At 37.6% G+C, this 13140-nt stretch overlaps 1 protein-coding gene across 2 annotated transcripts in view; it reads left to right on the forward strand.

Annotated features, from left to right (window-relative positions):
* The window catches only part of LOC131074510 (endoribonuclease Dicer homolog 2), a 305149-nt gene that overhangs the window by 48100 nt on the left and 243909 nt on the right, over positions 1 to 13140 (forward strand). For both annotated transcript variants that reach the window (XM_058011146.2, XM_058011144.2), the window contains exon 4: positions 7149 to 7283. In XM_058011146.2, the coding sequence (XP_057867129.2) occupies positions 7149 to 7283 (135 nt within the window). The remainder of the gene's footprint in view (positions 1 to 7148; positions 7284 to 13140) is intronic.

Raw genomic sequence — 13140 nt, forward strand, 5'->3', positions numbered from 1 at the left:
GCTTTTTTATTTTTCCACACTTTTAAATTTTAATCTTCATTTTATATTTCCTTCCCATTCCACAATAGTTTCCATTGTCGTTTCGATAGTCCTTTCTATTCCTCCATCACTATATAATTTTTCTCAATTTTATTACTTCATTATTTTTTTATACTGGCACTTTAATAATATCTTGCACTTTTGTCCTCATAATATTTTTTTTAATATAATATTTTCTAACTTTAATGCTTTAATAAAAATTTGCTTTTTCCATTTTTTGCCCATACCTTTCCTTTTGACTTGATGTTTCCCCACCCTTATTGCTCCACAATAATTTTTTCCTTTTTTTTTTTTTAATTTTTAATTTTCCAAGGTTCAACTTTTTCCTTCCATTATTTTTTGCATTTTTTTTTGTTTATTGTCTTCATTACCTATCTTTCTCGTCATCCCTCTATACCCATCTAGTGGTTTGACTTTAACTTCAGAGGCGTACCACCACCAACAAGTATAGGACAATTGCTTATAACATTCATTTTCGCAACAAGTACAAATATATTGCAAATCAAATTTTTTATCAAGTGGAGGGGCAGGCCCGATATCTTTATAGTGTTCGTCAACATATTGCCCTTCGTATTGTTGATACCATGTCGCTTCCTCACCATAGATCTTTGGTGGCCCTATTGGATTTGGGATCACTTGTCAAAGTGAGTTTGATGTTGGTAGTGGCAGGGGTTCTTTTCCATTCTCAATGCAATGTCTAATTATATCTTCATTGTATCCAGTTGTCCGCTTTTAGGCATGCTCCAATCCCTTTCCCATATTCCTCAAGGTCAATCTCTTCTTTTGCATCTGTTTCTAGTTCGACATCTTTTGTGGCTTGGTCCTCCTTCCTCTTCTTCTCGGTCTCCTCATCAATGTCGTATGCCATGTACCCTTGATGCACACCTTCATAAGGTGCTATCCATCTCTACTATCCAACCATACATCTCCATAATGTTGGAGTTTCGAAGAAGGCATTTGTGAGATGCTTATGGATATGCGACACAATAATGCCTTCTACATGCTTTCTTGCCAATCTCTCCTCTACCAGTTTGTTATCTCCTACCTCAGCTTGGTTTTCTTTTGGTGGATGTTCGTTTTGTTATGACAAGATCTTCCTCCAATGCCTCCTTCTGATTGTTCATCCTCCTCGGGTTGTGTATCCTAACATGTTGATTGCCAAGGTGGATCCTCTTCTTTCCTGATAAGTTTTGAGCTTAGATCTGTTCACGGGGTCTCAGATGGGCTTGTTGTTCAAGGTTGTCAATTTGTTGCTTTGTTCTCACCAACCTCTTATTTTATACGGTCCCAACCAACAAACTTTAAACTTCCTGGGCTTAATCTCATTACGATCGTTATATTTTAAAACCAACAGTCCTGGTTGAAAGTTCATTTTTCAGAGGTGTTAATCATGCTAGAACTTCCGCCAGCATTGCATAGTCTTGGTGGCCCATTTTGCCATTATCCTCCGCCTATCCAACTTGCTGAGGGTAGAGAGTTGTTCCTTCAAGCTCTTAGTGTCATTGAGTCAGTTTTCCACCACAATTCTTAGACGTGGAACCATGTACTCTGCAAGAACCACAACTTCCTGCTTGTACATCAACTAAAATGGCGTATGGTTTGATGTCACCTTGAAAGTTATATGGTAAGCCCATTATTCAATTGAGAGTTTCTCTTCCCAATCCTTGTCCTCAACACCACATGACTTGTATATGACTGAGACCATCACTGTGTTTGTTGATTCTGCTTAGCCATTGGCTCTCGGGTAGTACAGACTGGACAGATTATGTAAAATCCTGAATTCTATCGTCATTAGTTGGATGACATGGTTGACAAAGTGCATACCTTTGTCACTTGTGATTTGTATTGGAATTTCGTACCTTGTCACTATCTACTTATACATAAACTTGTCTGTATTGATGGTTCTATTGTCCGATAGTGCTCTCGCCTCTTCCCACTTCATGAGGTATTCAATGGCTACCATGATGTATCGACATCTATGCTTCTGGTTTGTAATGTCCCCTACCTGATCTATTTAAATATACTAAAATTGATAGATTTTCTTCAATAAGTTATTAACAAATGCTTGTCTATTTTCCTCATTAGCTGATTAATTTCATTATTCATAGTTCTTAATATAGATATCAAACCCTGCTACTACTTCAGTTTTAAGAGAGAAGGGTTTACATATGTTACCAAAGCGCTTAGAGACCAACTACAATAGGTTCCCTCAAAGTTTATAGATCCAAGCCCTCACCTATCTTGGGTCTATACCCTCAAGGCTTATTGGTCGCTGATCGCCACCCTATCTTGGGACTTAACCTATTGCTTGGATTTAGACTGCCCCTCTTTGGAACATCTCAATCCCATCTTCTTAAATACGGAAAGTAATAACATGATTTAGGCTATAAGTATATATATTTCTTATGTATTATGAATACGTATATGAAATTAAGTATGACTATCATACATATTGCAGTCCATATTAGTATTACTATTAATTCTGCATAAGAACATTATTGGGCTTCATATATTTAATATTAAGGATACTTATTAAACACATCCCCATGCATACCACCAAGAACAAGGATGTTACTGCCTGTAACTTAATAACAATTCTGATCTGATCTGATCCATGGTGCTCTTACTAGATGCTTTTGATTCCTTTCCTTTATATCTCTCAATGTGAGGGAGAGGTCACACCTCTTCATCATGTATGCCCTTTGGCAAGAGACACACCCTTTCACCATTCCCTTTGATAGAGTGCAACTCTTCATTATTTCTGCCCTTTGAAAGGGACACAATCTCTCATAATCAGATCTGCACTTATCATTTAAATCAGATCTGCACTTCTCATTTCCAAATTATTCCCCCTCTCAGATGAGGTTCTCTTCTCCCTTTTATATCTCATTGTTGAGGGAGTCACAACCTTTCCTTTCATTTCTTTTGACTTTTCATTAACTTAATTAATTTTTAATTAATCATATTTAATTATATTTAATTAGTTTATTTTATATTTTAGTTTAATTTTAAATATTTTAATTTTATTATTATCATTTATTATTGAATTTTATTTCAAAGTGGGGACATTACATGGTTGATGCTCAATGACCCAATGAAATCCAAGCCCCACCTCTTGAAGAGTTCTTGGGGCTACAAGGGGAATAATGGCATATAGTCTCTCTTTGGTGGTTTGCCTGCTCGCTAGCAGGTATTGTATCCGATTACCCATTCACAAGCATCTATGTGCACCGTTGGCCACCATTGCATGTCATGGTATTTTGTCCCATATGTCCTTGAACTAGAGTGTCACAAAACATGCATCAATGCTACCTTCATTTTCTTCCTCACGGAGGGAACTGGTCCCTCAATGAACCAACCACCTTCTCTTCAACCCATCGGTTGGCTGGTTCTCCATCTTACCCAACAAATCCTTGATCCTACTATTGTAAGGTCACACATTCTCATGCTTCCTTTGTTTGGTGTTATAAATTTCAGCAACAATCTCGTTTATCATTCGTTAGGAGTTTAAATTCCTCATGAAATGCCTTGTTCAGCCTTTGCTAGGATTCTGTGTGTTCATTTAGTGGCTTCCTTCCACTAGTTCTTTAAAAGTTTTAATAGCTCTAGGTCTTGAAACCACATGCTTTCAAGCTTGAAATAGCCTTTTGCAGGGCTCATTATTTTAGCAAATGTTAGTGAATTAGGGAAGTGATCTGAAGCAACAATATGGAGGATAATCGATTTAGGTGCTAAATTCTATTGCAACTAGGTGTTTGACAGTAGGAATCGATCAAGTCTCTCGACAATTGATTTAAAACCTTCTCTTCTGTTCGTCTATATGAATCTACCGTTCTTAGGTGAGCAGTCATAGAGTGCATTCTTCTCTACAAAATCCCAAAACTTTGTAATAACATTAGTTATCCTGTTCAAGTCTCCACTTTTTTTAAATTATCCAATATCAGATTGAAGTCACCTTCATGGATGTGCTTAGAATTGTCAAAAGTTTGGATTTTGTCTGAAAGTGTTTGCTAAAGTTGTTTTTTATCCTCTATCTTAACAGGTCCATAGATGTTAAATGTCAAGAAGGAAGTCCTGAATTGTGGAAGCAAGCTTTGCAAAGCAGCCAACCCTTCCGCCATCAAACTCTCTCATATGTAATTTATTGGTGTCCCACATAAATCCTAATCCACCTGTCGCATCAATTGCCTCTTGGAAGATCCCTCCCCATTTCCTCCAATATTTTTTAAGAATTTTTCTGCCTTTGAAAAAAACAATTGGTTTATTGCATTGGGATGATATCTGATTTCATAATATCTAAATGGTGCTTGATAACGTGCCTTTTGTCAGGGGCATTCAAGCTCCTGACATTCCATTGGGTAGCTTCATTGCTGTCCAAGGGAGGGCACTCCTCCTTTGGATTTGTTTAGGTCTTCTTTGATATTGGCCAATCCAAATGTAAGGGAATATACCTACAAACCCCTAAGCGAATAAATTCAAGGCTAATCTCAACTACTAAACATGTAGGTATTTCCACATTGATCCTATGAGGAGAATATGAAAGAAACCAATCGATAGAAATTTCAACATCATTCTGGCGTATGAACAACACTTAAAAAGGAAAGAATGAGAGAAGAAGAGTAGAAGTAATTGCAAGAATAAGAGTGACACATATACACCTTGGAAAAATCCTTTCAAGAAAAGGTAAAAACATGACCTGCTCCAATATCTTCCACCTTGAGCTTTTAATGTCCAATGTTTGTTCTATTGTACCTCTTTGCTATTCTACCACTGTTTGGCATATTATTTTTTGAAAATTTAAATTAGATCTATTACAAAACTCCACTTCACTATGGATCAATAATCAACTATTACCTTCCTGCAACCTCCCACAGGCTTGTGAGGCTAAAAAATCAAAATGGAGGACAGATCATTATAAAACAACATGCAAGTACATACAACTCATGGAACTACCTCGGTTCTAATACCATGTGTAAGGGAATATACCTGCAAACCCCTAAGAAATTTAACTCAAAACTAATCTTAACTACTAAACATGTAGGTATGTCCTCATTGATCCTATGAGGAGAGTATTAAAGAAACCAAATGATAGAAGTTTCATCAACATTTTGGCACATAAACAACACTTAAAAAGGAAAGAATGAGAGAAGAGGAGTAGAAGTAATCACAAGAATAAGAGTGACACATATATACCTTGGAGAATGCCTCTCGGGAAAAGCTAACCTCCAAAAGCAAACCTCCAAAAGCGTGTGTGATGCATCATACAACACTTAATGGTTACAATGCAATCTCAAAGTCCAATACACTTTCAGTAGAAAGGGGAGATTATCACTTTTCAATCTTGGAAAATAATTTGTAGCATAACCTTGTAATAAACGATTCACAATGCCCCATCTCAAGCCCTTAATATATAGTCTTGAGGAGGTCTAGAAAACCACAAAACAACAATTCTTTGGGCTCAAATAAGGTGTCGAAATGCCACGGTAAGAATTCTCATGATCCAACAAAAGAGTGGTCTCCAAAATAGAATGTAACTCCTCCACAAGCATCTTTTACTTCTATCATTGAAGTTGGCATTTAAAACTTGCCAGCACTCTTGCATGAAACACAATTACATCTTACACCGACACTAATTATGGAAGATGCTCTTACAAGTCCACTATGTAACCCCGTCATCAATGTCTTAGAATAATAAAATAATTACATATGTCTATTCTGTCACATTGGTGTCATATTTCGCCCACTCCATGAAATTTGGAGACACATATTCAATTAACCAACAATGAATGTTTAATTTATATTGGAACTTAGGGTATATAGGGTGAATATCATACCTAATATTAACACATTATGATCACGAGAGATGGAATATACGAACAGTGAGATGAATTTGGGGAAAATGATCAAGATTAGCTATGGTTGGCGACAAACCTACACTTGTAGAATCAAACTGCATGGAGTATGAATCTGCACATGTAGGGTAAAACCTTCACTTACAGGATTGACCTTTGACTGTGTAAATTGGAATTTGAAATGAAAAGGTAACTTTTTTACATACAACTTTAGAAAGCCCTTCTTGTGTCAAAGAGGGGTGCTCCAATACTACCAACAATTACAAAGACGGGAAACAAAGTTTTAAGCATGGGAGAAAAATTAGAATGTTGCGCTCACTAAGAAATTGAGAATTGAGCTGGTTCATTGTTATAATTTGAGGCTTAACAATTTTGTATACATTGAAGTGGAGCAAGGGGCAGCTTGCATCCACAGAAACTCTTTGTACCTGCTTAATCTTATAAGTTATTTTTGTAGAAGTGCAATTGCCATCACCAAAGCTAGTTTTCCCTTCCATGTTGAAAATTCTGAGTTAATTGTGTTGAATTATTTCATTTCCAGCATATTATTCTAAATTTCAGGAACATCCATCCCTCTTAAAAGCTTTTATTTGATAAATCAAGTAGAACAGTAGTAATTAAATTTCTTATTCATTTATTCTGCTACAATTTGAGAGTGTCTGGATTAATTGAAGAAAGAAAAAAGCTTAGGTGGTTGAAGAAAGACAAGGAAATATGTTTTTATTCCCTGTGTTTGCTATCTATGTCTCACTTTGAGTTTTTGGCCATTTTATAACACAGCTTTTAGATTTTGAAGCAATAGTACTGCTGACAGTTATTAGTGTAAATTTTCTCAGCAGGAAAGTCCAAATTTGATAAATGCCAACAAATCTGTCATGTAATTGCTTTAAAAATAAATAAATCTAAATTCAAATGTGTTAAAGATTTTTTCTTCAAAAAGAAGTAGAAATTTGGAATTCTTTAATTGGACTTGGGCTATGATTTGCCCTGAATTAATGTTACTTAGCCTCCCAACTGTTCACATTATTTTTTGGTAGCTCGTGACAAGAAGAAACTAGTTGAATTCATTTTCATTCAAATTAATTTAGTTTCAAATAATCTCTACATGAGCTGCATATGCTTTATAATTTTTTAATGTCTTGTTGACCCATGTAATGTAACACTATATTATAGTGCATTTGGATCTTCTTTTTTGATATTGTTTTGACAACCACTTAAGAATCAGCTTAATCAGATATCTATTGTTTTTGGTTACAGGTGTTTGTGATGACTCCTCAAATATTTTTGGACAATTTACGACACTGTCATTTCCATTTCAAGACAGTCAGACTCATGATATTTGATGAGTGTCATCATGCACGGAAAAACACGCCATATGCTTGTATTATGAATGTGAGTTTGTCTCTACCCATAATCCAGATTCCAGAATACATGATCAATCTTTTTTGTGAACAACATTAACGTTTGAGATTCCAAAGTGTCAATGCAAAGTTAGCACCAACTAAAATCTAATGCTATGAGTTGAGCAAAATTAAAATTTCTATTTTTTTGATATGTTCTTGTTCAAGAAAATACCAAAATAAATATAGGCTAAGTCACAGGGTTCACTGCATTTCACCAAAAAAGTTTGAAATCCAATGAACTGAAAAAAACCTTTTTTTTTTGAAATCTCCAACACATTTGTTTGTTTGCGTGATTATATGGTTAATGACAAAAAGGTTAGGTTTCCAGCAGTCATCTAGGATTTTTTAGGTTGCTTTGACATTGAAGAATTCAATATTAACTTTTAATATTTTGGGATCTGTATATTTCTTTGTGTCTGGATGACATTCGCGTTGAATAAATGAGTGTAGGCTGCTCATTCTGTTTGCGCTGCGGCTGTGCAAGTGGGCAACTCTATAAGTCTGCAATTTTTTCTCCTCTAGTCTAATCTACCTTTCATTCTTGTCCATATATGACAAATGAATTTTTTATGAAGCAAGGGGAATTGTAAGATATGTTGCAGTTAGCTCAGGTTCCAAATGGTTAGGGGTAGGTCATGTTGTGATGTCATCACACATTACCCCATTTGGAGATTTTCGGCCTGAAAGAAGTTTTTAGGACGCGACTTTCCTCTGCTCAAATGCCTATCTTGGTGACATAACCTATTGATTTTTGGACAACAATTTCCTTTTGCGCGAATTTGGTTTGTATTTCGGCTTGAAAGACCAAAATGTGCGACTTTTCTCTATTTGTTCAATTTTGGCTAAGAGACCGATTTTGCGAACTTAAGTCTCTTCAACCTTTTTCAGCTAGGTGAAGTGTTTTGCGAGATGATGGTGCGATTTGGTAGCTTTTGGCATTTTCGGCCTAAAGAGGTTATTTGCACGATTTAACTTCTTTCTCACCTTTTTGGCCTCTTAGACTATTTTGCGCAATTTTGTTTTCTTAGCCAATTTCGGCTTAAAGGCCAAATTTGTGATATTTCAACCTTTTTATCTTTTCGGCTTAATAGGCCGATTTGCAAGTTTGGCGTCTCTCTTTTTTTTTGTTTACTCTTGTTAACCACCTTTTGCGCGATCTTGAGCTTATTACTCATTATCGGCTCCTTAGGGTTTTTGTTGGTTTTAGGCATTTGGACTTTTCTGCGAGTTTTGAACTTTGTTATTTCTCCTTTTCTTCAAATTTCAGCGTTATGAGCCGATTTCAGAGCCTTTCTCCACATTTTTGCCTTATGAGCCGATTTGCAAACTAAGAACCTGGTTTGGTTTTTGGCCCAAGAGGCTAAAATGTGACTTGGAGCCCCTTTCTCAGGTTAATTCGGGTATTTGGATGAAAATGTGGGATTTCTCCTTAAGTGATTTTCGGGTTATTGCCATCATTTGCAGAGGCGCGACTTTAACATTGGTATTTAGGAGCGACGAAAGAGTTTTAAGAACTTTATTTTCATCTTAACCCTACATAGCAAGGAAGACGAATAGTGATGGCTTTGTTCACAGAGACTCCTTATCTCTCTCCTTTACAAGGGCAGGCAAAAATGGGGATCCGTGTCAAAAGGATGGGGATGTGTGCAGAACGCACAACAAATGGCGACTCGGCTAGGAAATGTTCCTGAACATTTCAAGGATGACCATCTGGATTGAACCCCAGAATCTCTGGTATATACCCCACAAAACAACCCAAACGACAAAAGACATTCAAAATAAAAATGAGGTCGCAAACTGAATCAGGTCACCAACCTTGAAAATCAAGTGTGTGCAATGAAGTTCATTCTGGCTTAAAGAAAGTTGAGATATCATTGTTTAGTCAAGGCAAGCTAAGTAGGGCGACTCTAACTCCAAAACCAACTTGGATGTTGCCTCGCAGCCAGCGAGCGTCTATAGCCCCGACGAGGTTATCACCTGTAAGCTCACAAAGATTGCTCTATTTCCGATAGATTTTTCTTTTGAATACTGGCAGAGGTGTCTGCTTTCCCAAAGCCAAGCAGTTTGATATTTCTTTGCTTTTCAATTTCTTTTCTTTTGTTTTTTTCTTTTCTTCTTTTCACTTTCACTTTTTCACATTGGCTGGTAAGCAGTGAAGCCTACGTGGGATTGAGTGTTACAGTGGTCGCTAAAGCAGAGCCTCAAAATTTTCACTTGCAATGACTTCCCTTTGACAAAACAACAGACTTAAGCGATATTAAGCATTAAAGGTGCAGTGATTGCAATTTGGTGACAAAACGTAGTAAGCAACTAGATTTTTAGAATGACTAAGCTTTAAACCAAATCAACTGACTACTGGGTCAACTGTCAATTAGGTGCGCAACCAAAGTCAGCATCCAAGAAATGAGCCAGAAAAACTTCCTGACTTTGCACACCAAAGTTATACAAAGCAAACTTACCCCTACTAAAACGACAAGGAAACAACCCCTTCCGAAAGGAAACCTACACTAAAGCAGCAAAGCAAACTAAACTAAAGCAGAAAATGAAAAACCTAGGCTAAAAACAAAAAACAAACTATTCTAAAATGGAAAACAGAACCTGAACTAACTATGTACAAGAAGAGACCAATTGTACAAATTGAGGACTATATGCATGCATTCCCGATCCAGGATGATTTCTTAACACTTGCAGCAGTAACAGGGCAGCGGGGATAGTTCTAAGTTTGGTTTGTTTGTGTTTGTATTCTGAAAAGAAAATTTTTCAGTTAGCCACTGTAAGTTTTAACCACGACATCGGGCAAAATTATCAGTTGAGGGAGTTCATTAGGCCCGTGGTTAATCCATTTACATGTTGTTTTCCAAGAACATTCAAAATTAAACTGAAATTTTTTAGAATTAACAGTAGGAGGGAAAGAAACAACCTAGTGTGTTTTTGGGTCGTGCGGGGTGTTGGGTGGGAGAAGATCTTCAGCAGCTTCAAGAGGTCGCAATTGGTGGTGCAGCATCCCACTCGCGTCCGTCTTGTGCAGATCAACATCAAATTCTTCAGCAGTTTGTACACACTGAAAGTCAGTCTCGAAACCGAACTAGAACTTAGGAAAGTGGAATGCGTCATCCATCAGTGTATCTTCAGGTTGCATGAACCATGTTGCTTTATGCACTTTTGTTAGCATATCTTCAAACAGTAGGGACCCTTTGATAGCTTGGTCCTAAAAAATATCTTCAATTGGCTCCTTGACTGCATCCTCCATTGGCGGGGCTGCTTCAAATTGCTCCTCAGCATGTGGCTGATCCAGAAAGCTCACTTGCTTATCCTCTTCAACACTGTCTTCCTCAGGTGCAAGGACAACATAGTCATTTGTTGTCACAGTCTGATTGGCAAGTTCATTTTGGTCAGCATTGGGCAATTCCATCCTTTCATCATCGAAGAGTGTGGCGCTGCATTGATTTTGCGATCTTTTGTACTCGTTTGCAGCAAGGTAGGCTCTCCACACTTTGCTGGTGATGGGCTCCTCTGACTCTTCCGGCAGTTTGTATTGGGCTTTGACTTGGTTGACTGCCTCCATGCATAATGAGTAGGTGAATTCTGAGTGTTGGTGTGATGAATTCTGCACCACCAAGGTGACAACACGCTCTCCAAGCATAGTTCTTCATCAAGACCAAACTGGTTCTCAATCCAGTCCTTTAATCGAGTGAACTCATCCATGCTTGACGGAGGACTGGGGATATTCGACTGTATGAGCTCTTTTGGTTTGGGGATATCCCAAAAAAATATGTCCCTGCAGTGCTAGCTCAACTCTTGACAGAAATGTCAAGTAGTTCGATTCTTCATGCTCTATTGTGTTGTGGATTCTGCAGTGACCTACAGATGCAAATTCGAAAAACCTCTTGGGGTACAACTGTACACATAACCTTTGCTGGATTTGGGAAATGCTGAACTGTAGACAGTCTTCATGAAGCGGCTGACCTGACATTTTGACTCAAATTATTTTTGATATTTTTCATATTTTCTGATTTTTTTTGGTTTTTTGGTTTAACAGGGATCTAGCATATCCCAAATATGACATTTAAATTGGCCTAATAGACCCAACTAGCTGCAAGGAACCTGAAAGGGGCCCTCCTCCTAGCGCCAATTCTGTTGATGTGGCTAAAATCGTATTACTACAACTCTATCCGGCCAATGCAGAATAGAATGTTCTCGTTGAGTATCCTATCCTCTCTTGTATAACGAATCCCCAATGCTGTTTTAGTTGATCAAAGGGGACAACCTCAAGGTTCCAACTGTCACGTCATGACTGCGAGATAGCTCAACGGTTGATGTTTTTTGTTGGGAGCACAAGGGGCCTTACATTTACAACAAGTTGGTCTACATCCTAAGATGCTACGGGAAAAATAAATGCAAAAGGATAGGGTTAAGAGACCTAAAATTAACATGACTGGTGTGCGAGTAGACGAATTCGACATAACCAATCCTTGCTTGGCCAAAATAACTCACAACCTCACAAGAACGGTGCAATCTTCAAGGGAGACTTAGAAGATTTTGAGATTGCAGGTGCCTGCCTAAGCACCCAATTCTGGCGTAGCTCGAACAGGGACCTGTAATTGAACTAAGCACAATTTTAAAGGCTCAGACTAACCATACACGGGGATATACAATTAGCATATCCCCAATGGTATGAACCCGAATCTATCAAATACCTGCACAACAAAAGGATCTATGTACACCTGCTGAAGGAAACCATGCAAACAAAAGAAAACCAAGATAACAAACACCATACTTCAATGTTCATATATTGATTTTGGTTGTCATTACAACAATTTTTGCAGCAGTTCTACTCTATTCCTAACTACTGAATTCTAACCTTCTACAAAAACTCTAACCTTATCTAACTGTCTAACTCTAAAAAATCTAACTAGAATCTAACCCTTTACAAGGGAAAACTCCTGCCTTCTATAGATTTTACAAATTCAACCAGAGGCCATGATTGACTGCATCTAAGGGCCCTGATCTGTCTTCTAGAAGCCTAACAACTTTAACCCATGCCCATTTAATCCTCAATTATCCTCCCAACCATATTCTCAACTACCTACAACTGTTTGGCATCAATTTGATCAACCTGGTAGTTGGAAATAATTGACCTGTGTTCCTTTGTTTTAAAATATCTTGAACGGGGCCCACAGGCAGTCATGTACAAAAAAACATTTAAGTTTTCAAAGTGATTTTATGGAATTAAGTCTAGGTGTGTGTTTCTGAGAATGCATTTTTATAGCATTATGTGTATTCTTTGTCTTCAGTCTGGCTGGTGGACTTCAACTTTGTGGTCAGTGGTGGCGCGCTTCCCTGTGCTTCATTGCTTTGACTTTGCGTTCCGCAGCACGTTCTTGCATTGACAGTGCTCGGGACTTGTCGTTTTAGTCTTTCGCTTTGCATTTCTGTCTCTCGGCGTCAATCATGATCAAGTCTTCACTTTGTGCTTCAGGTTGCCGTCAATCTGCACACAATCAATTTCAATCTTGAATTAATCATTTTGGAAAAAGTAATTTAACAAATATTAAATCCATCTTAATTAATGTCGGGCTTTGTTGTTTAAACGTCTCCTCTTTGATAGTGAAATTCGACCATTACCTTGGAATTAGTGAACTTGCCTTTGAGGGTTCTTATTTTTTGGCTTGAAAGCGGAGTTTGCCTTTGCAATTTTAACCTGGGCGATTTTGGCTAGAAAGAAATGCGAACTTAGCTCATTGATGCAGCTTAAAAACTCTCCTTGCATGATTTTAATCCTTGGTGATTTCGGCTTGGAGAAAACCTTCTGCGCGATTTGGAGATTTTCGGCCTGAAAGAGGTTT

Source organism: Cryptomeria japonica, chromosome 9 (assembly GCF_030272615.1).
Source record: "Cryptomeria japonica chromosome 9, Sugi_1.0, whole genome shotgun sequence".
Taxonomy (NCBI): domain Eukaryota; kingdom Viridiplantae; phylum Streptophyta; class Pinopsida; order Cupressales; family Cupressaceae; genus Cryptomeria; species Cryptomeria japonica.